The 13,014-nt window shown below is 31.5% G+C and overlaps 1 protein-coding gene across 1 annotated transcript in view; it reads left to right on the top strand.

The window, feature by feature from the left end:
• Positions 1 to 13,014, top strand: part of LOC110306817 — an 85,015-nt gene that overhangs the window by 25,496 nt on the left and 46,505 nt on the right. The window contains exons 18-24 of the mRNA XM_021178941.1: positions 3,201 to 3,265; positions 3,693 to 3,783; positions 5,928 to 5,998; positions 7,497 to 7,590; positions 9,449 to 9,477; positions 9,568 to 9,640; positions 12,467 to 12,522. Of these exons, the coding sequence (XP_021034600.1) occupies positions 3,201 to 3,265; positions 3,693 to 3,783; positions 5,928 to 5,998; positions 7,497 to 7,590; positions 9,449 to 9,477; positions 9,568 to 9,640; positions 12,467 to 12,522 (479 nt within the window). The remainder of the gene's footprint in view (positions 1 to 3,200; positions 3,266 to 3,692; positions 3,784 to 5,927; positions 5,999 to 7,496; positions 7,591 to 9,448; positions 9,478 to 9,567; positions 9,641 to 12,466; positions 12,523 to 13,014) is intronic.

The raw sequence follows: 13,014 nt of genomic DNA, 5'->3' as shown, positions 1-13,014 counted from the left end.
AGTGCTTTCCTGCCCCAATGAGTTCAAATCTATTTTATATTTTGTCCCTTATCAGACTCATGGTATCAGATCCTATGTTGAAGTATTTGGTGAATTTTTAGTTAAAAATTTGTTCCGAGAGAGGCAAGGAATCTCATTTTATTCTTCTACATATGGATATAAAATATGATCATCACTTGTCGAAATTGCTGTTGTTTCTTCAATGTGCATCATTGGGCTTTTTGTCAAAAACAGATGTAAGAACATGGGATTATACCTGGGTTCTCAATTTTTATTTATTTATTTATTATATGTAAGTACACTATAGCTGTCTTCAGACACACCAGAAGAGGGAGTCATATCTCCTTACGGATGGTTGTGAGCCACCATGTGGTTGCTGGGATTTGAACTCAGGACCTTCTGAAGAGCAGTCAGTGCTCTTAACCACTGAGCCATCTCACCAGCCCCTGGGTTCTCAATTTTATTTCATTGATTTATAATTCTGTCTTTATGCTAGGTTCATACTGTTTTCATTATTATAGCTCTGTAGTATAACTTGCAATCTAGAATGGTGATACCTCCAGCTATTTAATTTAATTTTATTTAATTTAATTTTATTTTATTTTTACTGTTCAGAATTGTTTTGGCCATCCTCAAAGTTTTGTTCATTCTGTGTAGAAACTAAGGATTTTTTTTCCACTTCGGTGAAAAAGTGAACTTTTGATGAGGATTGTATTATATAAAAATTGCATTTGGTAGGACAGGCATTTTCACACTTAGTCATATTAAACCTTGAGCACAGGAAGTCTTTCATCTTCTGGGATTCTCTTCAATTTTCTTTCTCAGTGTTTTGGAAGTTAGCTTGTATGAGGTTTTCACTTTATTTGGTACATTTATTCCAAACTATTTTGTTTTGGGGCAGTCATGAGTGGAAACCTTTCCCTTGTTTTTTTCTTGTCATTATGTAGAAAGACTACTGATTTTTATGTTAATTTCACATGCTGCTATTATGATGAATACATTATTTGTTATAGGAAGTTTTTTCATGGAGTCTTTAGGTTTTGATGTATAGAATCATATCATTTCCAAATAAAGCTATTTAGAATTCTTCCTTTCCACCTTATATGCTCTTGACTTCCTTTTGTTTTCTTATTTTCATAGAGAGGTACGCCTCACAGAATTACATTGATAGGAAAGAGTAGAGTGGTAATCCTAGTCTTGTTCCTAATTTTAGTGGAAATGATTTGGGATTTTTTTTTCTTCAGTGAGCAAGTTATTGGCTATGGACTTGTATATTGTCTTTCTTATGTGTAGATATATGTTCACTGCATTCCTAGATGCTCTAAGACTTTTAAATGCAGAGATGTAGGTTTTGTCAAAGGCCTTTCGTTCATCTTTCCAGTTGATGATTTAATTTCTATCCTTTAGCCTGTTCATATGTTAGATTGTGGTTACAGATTTACACATTTGAATACCTGTATTTATGGGATGGAGTCAAGATGATTATAGTGGGTAATATTTTTTAATTAAAAAAGAATTCTTAGCCAGGCGTGGTGGCATGTGCCTTTAATCCCAGCACTCAGGAGACAGAGGCAGGAGGATTTCTGAGTTTGAGACCAGCCTGGTCTACAAAGTGAGTTCCAGGACAGCCAGGCCTATACAGAGAAACCCTGTCTTGAAAAAACAAATATATATTCTTTGTGAATTTCACATCATACACCCCAATCCCACTCTTGTCCCCTTCCCTTTGTCCCTTTATATCCTCCACTCACCCTTGAAACGTCCACACAAAACAAAAGAAAACAAAACAAAACAAAATATTCACCTTGGAAGGTACAGTGCGTCATGGTGTGTTATACAGTTTTCAGTTTGCAATAACGATCTTTTCATGTGCTCCAGCAGTTCATAGATGGGGTGTACGTTGATTATCACTTCTCATTTACCTTTTGTAGTGTTTGCTATCATTTTTCCTAGGCTTCTGAGTTCATTATTAATTTATTAATTTTAGATTCCTCAAATATTTGCATATCCTCATTGTGTCTTACAGATTTTGTTATATTCTGCATTAGTTTTCAGTCAGTGATAATAATTTTAAACTTTCTCATGAACTTAAGTACGTTTAGTGGGTTCATAACCATTGAAAAACTTCATTTAATTAAATAAATTAATTAAATAGTCATATTTTACATGGCTATTCTGTATATTTATGGCATAAACTGACTAAAACAGTGTGATAATCAGTCATACTTCCAAATTCCAGTAATCTTTTCCCCTATGTTAGTTTATAATTTTAGATCTTCATGGATATCTGTCTTATTTGGAATAGAAACTTTTAATTGAATGAATGATTCTGTGGGCGGGCGTTGCATGCAATATTCTAATTGGACAGTAATATGGAATGATCATCTGATATATGCTCATATCTTGAATGTGGAACCTTTTATAATTGAAATCATTGAAGTTCTTGTTAATTATATTTTCTTTTTTAAAATTTATTATTTTATTTATTTACATTTAAAATGGTATATACCTTCCCAATCTGCCCTCCATAATCCCCCCTCCAATTCCTCCTACACTTTCCCTCAAAGAGAGTACTCCCCTACCCACCCACCTACACCCATCTCACCCCTCTAGCATCCCCCTTCACTGGGGCAACAAACCTCCACAGACCAAGGGCCTCCCCTCCCATTGATGCCAGGTAAGGGAATCCTCTTATATATATGTAGCAGGAGTAATGGACCCACCCATGTATATTCTTTGGTTGTTGATTTAGTCCCACAGTCCTCTGGGTGGTCCAGTTAGTTTATACTATTGTTCTTATGGGTTTGCAGACTGCTTCAGCTCCTTCAGTCTTTCCCTCTTCCTTCCATTTGGATCCCTGGGCTCAAGCCGAAGGTTGACTATGAGTATACCTCTGTATTAGTCAGGTGCCAGCAGAGCCTCTATGAGGACAGCCCTCCTCGGCTCCTGTCTTCAACCAGTTCATGCATCAGCAAAAGTGTCAGGGTTTAGTGTCTGCAGATAGGATGGATGCCAAGTTGGGGTCTCTGGGTGATCTTAGAATGTAAAACTTTAGCATTAAAGTTATAAAAACAAATATATAATTATTGCAATATGAAAATTTAAACTTTAGTCTTTGCATATAAAGACTGCTCCATTCAAAGTGCTAGTCCTCATTTTTATTTCTGCTTTTTAATTTCAACTTAATAAAAAATCAACAGAAGCTGAATTAAAAGATGAATCAATGAAAAATCAAAACCATCTTGAGAGCACTACTCAGACATCTGTAAGTCAATGTTAAGTGTGAATTGCTACTTTGGTATTTTCTTTTATAAAACATTTTATCATAGCTAAATGATATTTTCTTATGTAAATGCCTTTATATTTATTTCTCCATAGTTTTAAATTAATTTCAAAAATATTTATCTGGTTAACATTTTAGAGATTTGTTCTTATTTTTTATTATTCACTATGAAATGTAGGATAATTTTAATTGAGAAGAACTTAGAGTTAACAATGCACTGATCTCTTGGTTATTGTATATATTTCTGAATTTTTTTAACATTTTATATTTCTGTTTTTGCTGTGTTTGAAAATATGTTTCTTTTGATTTCAAGAATACTTGCTAATTGAAAATAGGAAATCCATTTATATTATTGTAAAGTCCTTGGAAAATAATGCATGGAATTCACTATTGGTATTGACTTTGTTAGGATAGCATTATGCATCTTCCACCCAGGGATATTCCTCATTCATCAACAGGAATAAATCCAAGATTCACAAATCCTCCTAATGCAGGAGAAGGTAAGCTTACATGTCATCAATAAGTCATTTGAAATATTGTTTATTAAAATCAGGTGAGCCATATATTTTAATAACCCAATAGCTGCTTCTCAAATGTTTAGTAAGGGTTAAGATGTAATCAATGGTAATTTATCATACAGCTCATGAACGTTCAGTACCACTTTGGGTTGTTGGTCAAAAAGATTTGCATGACAAGTACATGGTAAAATACTTCTGTTTGGGGAACATCAAAATTAAAACTTTGAATAGAAATTTAGAAGTAAAGAACAAAATTATAGTGTGCAGGTTATTATATCAATCAATGAACAGATTATATTTTGTACTGTCCAGTGATAATTTTGATTGATATATTATTTGAAAATTCCCTGAATTTCAGTTTGCTTCAATTTTATATACACATCTAATTGGTATCAGGCATATCGTTTTTCTTATCATTGGTATTCATTGTCTCCCTCATATTTAGATAGATATTTGTCATTTTGAAAAAGGAACTTGAAACTTTCAATGCAATAATTTTCTAAGTTATTTATAAATATTATATATAATATGTATATTTATTATATGTGTATATCTTTATTATGTGTGTGTGTTTATTGTGTGTGTGTTGCTAAATTTTTCACTTTTAATTTATTCTTTCAAAATGTTTTATATAGTGTGGAACTGTCATTAAGGCAGCTCCATACATATATAGTCTTATATATTCTTTTTATTTCCCTACTCACTAGCCCTAGCTTTTTCTCTCTGTTTATGCTAGTTCATTTGCTCTATAGATTGCCACTCTTTGTGACTTTATTGTCACACTTAAAATGTTTTCTATCATACCTTTGATAGATAATCCTTTGAAGACCTCGGTCTTCATACCTCTCTTCTTCTCTTCCAGTCCCTTTATATCTTACAAACACACAAATACAGACAACCTTGCCTCTAACAAACACAAATATATACTTTGATACACACTTGATGTATTTCCTAAGTAAATTTACTCTACACTTTTATATGAACAAAAGAATGAAAATATGATTTTAAAAAATGTGAGTCTAATTCAGGCACAATTGACTCAGCAGAGTAATCTCTTTTCATGCATTTCCCTGTTCCACAATTATTTACTTTACTTATTAATCTTTCTGGAATTCCAAGGTGACTCCCTGTCTTAGCTATTGTGACCACCATGGAATAAAATTTGATGTGAGGATATTCTGTGGTGTGCTGATATAAACATCATACTAGTGTCAATTGTTAGACAGTTTCTCTTTTTCCATCTTATTTGATTCTATTAATCTGGAAATGTTCAATCAACTCCCCTATATTTTAAAGCAGACATATTTTGCACTTTTTTCTGTCTATTTGCTCATGCATTTTTTAACTTCTATTTTTAATATCCTCATATTTCTGAAATCTTTCATTAGGAGTCAAAATACTAAAATATCTTTCCTAATTTGCTGCTAGAACCTGATACAAATTTAGTAGTTTTTTCTTTGTTGTTTTTTCTGCAATAGAATTTAGTTTATGCAAAGATTAAAAAAGCCTTTCCTTTATTCCAGTAATAAATAGATTGTATCTACAATGAAAAATTTCACCCTTAAGTTGATAAGAGACTGAAAAACTGATAAAATTGATATTTGAAAGAGCAATAAATGACCTTTTAGTGAAAGAGAGTGATATGAAGGAAGATTTCAAATGCTGTGCTATATTTAAGAACAGAAAATAATTTGTAAGAATAATAAATTTAATCATTTCATATTTAAGTTATAAAATAACCAAGGGATGAAATGGAAACAGTGGACACCAATTAGATTTTCATCTTTCTAAAGTTACTGTTATGTGACACAAAGTTGAATTTGAACCCTTGTTTTAGCCAGCTATTGTTCTTAAACCACACTTATTTACATTAGGTATGTGAATATGTGAGTGTGTGTTTAACATATATTTATGTATGAATATAGAAGCTTTATAATATAATGAAGTTCTTGTTGGTTATCTGTATTTTCTACTTCAGTTTGTATGCATGTAAAAATTAAATTAAATTAAACTGTAAATGTGAAAAATCAAAATGTCATTAAAAGTTCTCAATTATTTTTGTTGTAAGGCTTACTTTAAAGATTTTATTCATGTTAGACTAAATAAATAATGAATTCTTTCAACAGAAGAAGACTTACAAATGAAATTGGAGGAAAGTCAAATAAATATTGATGGCAATGAAAGCATTCAATCATATGTACGTAAAAATTGAATTGTTTGATTTCAATTCCTATTATTTTCTTTTGTAAACAAGTGACATGTTAAGTTTGAAATTTTCACATAACCTATTTTAAATATATTTAGTTAGAAATTTTGTAACTTCTTTTAATTTACAGAGATTTGCAATAGTTTCATTGTTTTTTTCCTCTTTTAAAATTTTATTTACTTATCCCATTGTAAAACTGTAATATAACACTTGTTATGACTAACTACTTGAAGGCATAAACAATGGTATACAAATATCCTTGTTGTTATATACCAAACAGTATCTTCAATTTATTTTATGTTACCTGAAAGGACCAGAAAAAAATGAGAATACTATTATCCACTGATGTGAAAGGTCATAGAATAGATTAGATCTTGACCTAATTCAGATCTTGTCTGTGGATGCTTTGTATTTCACTGGCAACTGTAGACGATTATAATTATACTGTGGAAATAGACTGTTTGGCCCTTGAGATCTCCCAGCAACCATTTTAGTTTCCTTGATACTAAATGAGATTTTGACCAGCCATGGTCCTCAAATTTGTAACAAAAGTCGCAGCTAGGTTTTCCTTATTTCTGTGACATTGGCTATTTTCAATTATTGAAAATCTGCTAAGTGACTTGAAATGAGTGGATGTTACAGATGAGGTTGCTTGCTGTGTTTAATTACAGAACCAAATTCTAAGGAAACACTTTTCAGTGGTTCATACGAAAAGTAGGTGCTATAATTGATGTATGGTAGTGTAATATAAGTGAATACCCCCAAATACATTAAAAAATGCCACAGTTGGGAAAATATATCACGATTAAAGGTGAGATGAAGTTAAATGTAGTATTTTTTCCAGGTTGTAGAAAAAAATTAAGACAGCCATATTATTTTTTGTCCTTACATTGTACAAAGAAGAAAATGTTCAAATGAGTACCTAGCAAGATTCATATACCCACTAAAATGCCAAGGCCAGTTGATATCCATCAGAGGCTTCAGCCTTGTGATGGAGAAAGGGGAGGGAAGATGGGTGGATGGGGAGAGAGAAGGAGCGACTGAGAAGAGAGGACGGAGGGGAAGCTCCTGCTGTGATGAATGACTTAATTAATGATAAAAGTCAAAGAAACACAAACAGAACGTAAAAATTTAATTAAAAAAACTTAATACATCAATTTTAAGTGACTAAAATTTTTATGAAAAACATGAAGCTACATCCAGAAGCTAGATTTTTTTTGTATGTGAAAATAAACATATGATTGATACTTTGGCTTTGAATATATTTTCTTCTGCCTACAATATGAAGTTTGCATTTCACTTACCAAATGACTATAACCATGGATTTGATTTAGACAGCACATATTATATACTCTTCATATATTTTATAATAATATACTTGATTTTGACTGTGAAATAATTGAATACTTGTTTTTAAAGTAGGAGGTTAATTTGTTTTACTGTAATTAGAAAATCTTGATATAATTTGTTCTGATATTTGTTTTACCAGGATAATGTGAAGCACCTTCAACCAAGACGAATCCGCCATTTACTGATGGGGCTCATTCCAAGACCCATGAATATTCTAAGTAGAAGAGGGAAAGGTAGTTGTATGCTACTAATAAGTCATTTCAAAAAATGCTTTTTTTTCCCAAAATACGGTGAACAATATATTTCATAAACCAAGAGCTGCTTATCAGATGTGTGGTAAGAAATAATGTGTGTGTTATGATACTAAGGTAAATATTTTTATAGAGATTCAATGACATTTCAAATCTATAATGTTGAGATGAGATCTGAAATATATCTATATGGTAAGATATTTATGTTAGAAATTTAATAAGACAAATACTTAGAAAGAAGGGAAGAAAAATAAAGAATAAGATAATAGAGGATACTGGGAGAGCATGGAAGTAAATTTGACTTGTATAAAAAATGGGAAGGTGAAAATAAAATATTATATTTTAGAAAAATAATTGATGGAAGCTATAAGTGTGTGCAATGTATGTAAATGATGTTTTAAACTACAAATTTCTCAAAAATGAATCTGAAATTTCTTTCTTTTTATATTTTATTCTTCTGGAGTCTAGCTAACATCGTAAATAATGGCCTTGACAGTTGTGTTTTACTTATATGCATAGGTGAAGATATTTAGTCAAGCTTGCACATAGCAACGTTATTTAAAATATGCCTACTTCAAAGGAGAGTATCACATATGTCAAAAAAAAACTAGTTGAACATGATTTCACATTGTAGTTACAGAGAGATCTAGAAATATGTAAGAGGATTAGAAGTCAGAGAATTAGTCTGTTTCAGTTTGGGGGACATAGTAAGTGTGAGCTCAAGGTTAGATTTCAAGGAAGTTTTATCAACAACAAGTAAGTGAACTCTACTCAAACATTAATGAAAGGCCCTAGTGGATGCTCATAGCAATGCTCATGCCAATCTCCTATCTCTGGGATTTTACGTTCTATAAATTGTTGGGGGAGGGGGGGGTCCCTTCAGGTGTCATTGCTGGCAGGAAAACAATTCTCAAAGAGCTGAAAATGAAAATCATTAGGCTAAGATTCCATTTCCTTCTCCTTCTTGCTCTCTTCCATGTTCATGGCTGCCTCATCAACATGATTGCCTAATCATCGCCTGAACATGAATGACACCTGTAGATATGTTGAAGCACGTGTGGGAAAGAGCTTCCAATCAATTCTTTTGAGTACTAAGATCATATGTCAAACCAATGTATACTAATTTTAAAACAAAAATAATTGTAAAAGTTCTTCCTTGAATACTCAAAGCATTGGTCATACTTTAGATTATAATTATCTATCTATAACAAGTTAGTGTGTAAAATTTAATTGGAAATACAATTTCTGTTTCCTTTTCATAAGCATGTATCAATGCTAAAGGATAATGTTACCTCATATTCCTTCACACACATGTTGATTGGAAGCAATAAATATATACAAACTACATGTAACATGTAGTCATACAATTATCATACAAAAATGTGAATGTTTTATAAACTTCATAAACACAAGTTTATTCATTTATACAACCCTTGTGTACAATAAATTATACTTTTCTTTTAAAATATTAACATCAGTTTTCAATGTTTAAATTGAATTGAATTATTGGTTGTAAAGTTTCTGCTAAAGAAATACACTTTTATCATGTTTTACTCATTGACAAGCCAATTCTCAGGATTTTTAATACAAAGCATTTTTCTCTTCACTGATCAGCAGTTCACTTGGCATATGCTCCTTTTCTATTTCAGTTAGGTTTATCAGAATTATCAGTGTATTCAAACCAGATTCTCAAAAGCATTCTAAAATCATTATCCTCTCAAATCCAAATCTTAAATAATAATTTACAAGTGAATTAAAAACAATGGCTTTCATAATATCTGAATTTTATTACATTGTTTTTACATTTAAATCAATATAAATTTTCCTAAATTTTTTCTAGGCTCTCACAAGAAATGTGCTCCATGTGAGGTAAATATTTTTATTTTCTCTATATTAGTTTCACCATATTTTAAGGAGTGTAATTTAACTACCGAATGTGTTGTGTCAAATCTCATTCAGAATCCTATTGAAATTAAAGAGTTTGATCCAAATGCAAAATTGGAAAGACAAGAAATAAAAGCATTCACATCAGGTAACTTCACAAAATTATTCTGAAAATAATTTTTTATTTAAAATTTTAATGACATTTAACATACAATTAATGAGGATATGGGGAGAAATGGAGAGAAGCATTTTAATATATCTGAAATACAGTGTTCTCATTTTTACTTAATTATCCTCCACATACGAAAAAAAAAAAATTTGTCCTAAATATCAAAGATGTCAGTTTGAGTGATGTCTAAGAAAAGTATTTACAATCTTATGAAATTTTTTATATGTGAGTACATTTTTAGGTATTTCTACTTTCATGTTTCTGCAGCCCAATATTCCAACCCTAAGTACCCATGTTTGTTATGAGATCTACTGGAGTTAATTAAGAAAGTGTAAAATTTCCCACTGTATAAAAATACCATCTCAAATATTTTTAATTTTGTACATATACTAGCCTAAAGACAAAGCATTTTAGGATCTCAGATGTTTGAAGATAACTTTAGCAACAAAAGCAGGATCCCTTCATATTCTTTATTTTCTTTTCATTGAAAATAGATTCTTCAATAATATATTATGATTAGAATTGACCTCATTCCAAATCTTCCCAGATATTTCCATCTTGCCACCTAACAAAATCTATAAACTTCCCTGCTTTCTATCATTAGAAAACAAAGATACATTTATAAAATATGGAAAACAAAACAAATAATAGAACAAAACAAGCAAACCTGAATAGGACAAAAGAAACAAATGAACAGGAAAACAAAGAGTCAAGACAACAACATAGAAACACATATAAATGCACAGACACACTGGCACACACTAAAGTCCTGCAAAACACACACACACACAAAACCTCAAAGCAAAGCATATAAGCAGGAGGCTTGTAAAATAATAAAAATAAAAATAAAAGTAAAAATAATAAAAATAAAAATAAAAAGCACAAATCATTATGAAACAACAAAATGTGTTGGCCTAGCTTTAGACTTGTTTGTATATGTGTGAGAATCCATTGGAAAGAACTAATTTTATTTGTGAGTGGTTGTTAATTGGAGATAAATTCTTGGTTAGGAACAGTGGCTAATGTCCACTCTGCCTGCTGGGACCCCATCTGGTGCAAAACCATTCAGGTCTCTGCATGCTGCCATAGACCTCCTCAGTTCACTTGTGTGGGTCCCACTATTTTTAGGACTAGTTTCCTTGGCCTGCTACATCTCCTCTGACTCTTACATTCTTTCTGCATCTTCTTCTACATGGTTCCCTGAGTGTGGCCAGTAAATGTTCCAAAGTCTCTCACTCTCAGCATAATGTCTGGCTGTGGTTTCTCTCTTTGTTCCCATGTACTGCAGGTAAAAACTTTTCTGGTGATGGTTGAGCAAGAATTGACCTATGTGTATGAAGAATGCTATTAGAAGTCATTTTTTTTGCTACATTCCTTTTTATAGTTTGTTTTTCCTTAGGTTAGGTTTGGGGCCATAAGAAGAGGTGTATTAGGGATGAATTCCATCTCATGATGTTGGCCTTAAATCCAATTGGATCGATTGTTTACTTCCACAAGCTTTGTGCCATTATTCCACTAGCAAATCTTCCATGAATCATCATTGTAGGTTGCAGGGTTTGTAGCTGGGATAGTGTTTACATTTCTTCTTTGGTAGTATGAAGAGTATTTTCCAGTACCATGAACACTAGTAATTACCCACATCATGCATGTGCTTTGATTTTTTAACCTATTTATTGCATGTATATTAATAGATCATGAAATCAACTCTGACAACAATACATGATATAAATATCTAAAGTACAATATATGTATCAGTTTTCATATTGACTCTTTATGTAACTTGTAATTATAAACTATTCTCTGAATAAGAATCAAAATGTCATGTTATAAATTATTCATTAAAATGACTTAATTACTACTTTTTTCTTACCTGGTGTATTTCCATTTTGCATGAATTAATCATCATTTCTTGGAGTTGCTATTTATATTTTACTGAATACTTCTTTTGCTATTGCCATTCATGCTTCACATTGTCCCATCTGCCTAAGATCCTTTACAAGTTTCAACTCAATCTTTCCCTCTTGGCATATCATCCCTAAAACCCTTCATAGCTCCTAATCTTCAGCACCTTACATTTAAAGTACCTCAACAGCTACTAAGAATAAGAAATATCAACTTTTTATTCAAAGATGAGTGGAAAAGTGTAATCTACCTGTGCAGGAATAAAATGAACAGACTTGTAATGTAAACAAAGTTAAGGCAGTAAATCTAAAGTAGAAAAATGAGAAGAGCCATTCACTTGATTCGAAAGAGATACCTAGCATCCTACAAAAGCTAATGAAGGAAAATTTCTCAAAGTCAAATGAATCTTAAAAGAATCAAGGAAAGTTTTCCCCACAGGAAACAAATGAATGAAAACTGTGTATACATAGGAAGAAAGGAGAACTGTTACACTTGGCATGTTGCTTAAATGTTTCTGTTTCAAAGTATTGAATAGTGTACATATGAATTCATATGTATATATGACTTTTTATATTTAATTTTATTTTTTAAATTAAAAATGAAGACCTTGGTCGTATATGTCAGGTGAATACAACTGTGACTAAATCTTTCAATTCTATTGGCCTAAAACCAAGAAATACTTTGTGTGTCTCAAAGGAATGTACCAAAGTTTTAGATTATTAGAAATATCTCTTAATATAATGTCAGATAAAGATAAATAAGCTGAGTTGAAATAATCAAATAGGGAATTAGAAAGGATTTATTATTACAGATTTAAAAATATATTTAACTATTATTACAATCTATGCTCTTTTCTTTAATGTCATTTGTGGTATAACTAAGATGTTTATTAATTATGAACAGTGATGTTAGAAGATGATCAGAACCTGTGTGATGGCAGCAAAAATAACCAGCCATTGGTACGTAAATAGTCAATTTAAAAGTCTAACCGAAACATGTTTTCTTTTTTCAAAAACGATGTGAAGTAGAACAAATAGCATTATGTTTTAAAACTTCTCAGTGGGAAAAATAGGTTATAATTTCATACTTTATAATACATGTCATTAAATGATAAGTATTTCCTCTGGAAGGACTATAGCTACTGTTGAGGTACAAGGAGTAAACTTCAAGGTAGGTAACAACTAAGAATTCTGCTAGAGTCTCCCACATGTGAGGTCCAGAGTTCCTTTTGTGAAGCTGCAGGGTCCTGTGCCCATCAAACAAGAACAGTTACAATTTAAAACTATGTAAAAACCACAAAGTACCAAGAGGTGCTAAATTACCCTCATGCTTTATGGTCCTCATTTACTTTTACTATACCAATGTTACTTCTGGCGTATGTTCTGACAAACCAGCTTATATCTATACACGTGAGCTTTTACGCAAAGATAATCAAAAAAACAAGTTGTTTG

Source organism: Mus caroli, chromosome 2 (genome assembly GCF_900094665.2).
Source record: "Mus caroli chromosome 2, CAROLI_EIJ_v1.1, whole genome shotgun sequence".
NCBI lineage: Eukaryota > Metazoa > Chordata > Mammalia > Rodentia > Muridae > Mus > Mus caroli.
Note: the sequence above shows the minus strand (reverse complement) of the source record. Positions and strands in the feature narration are given on the sequence as shown.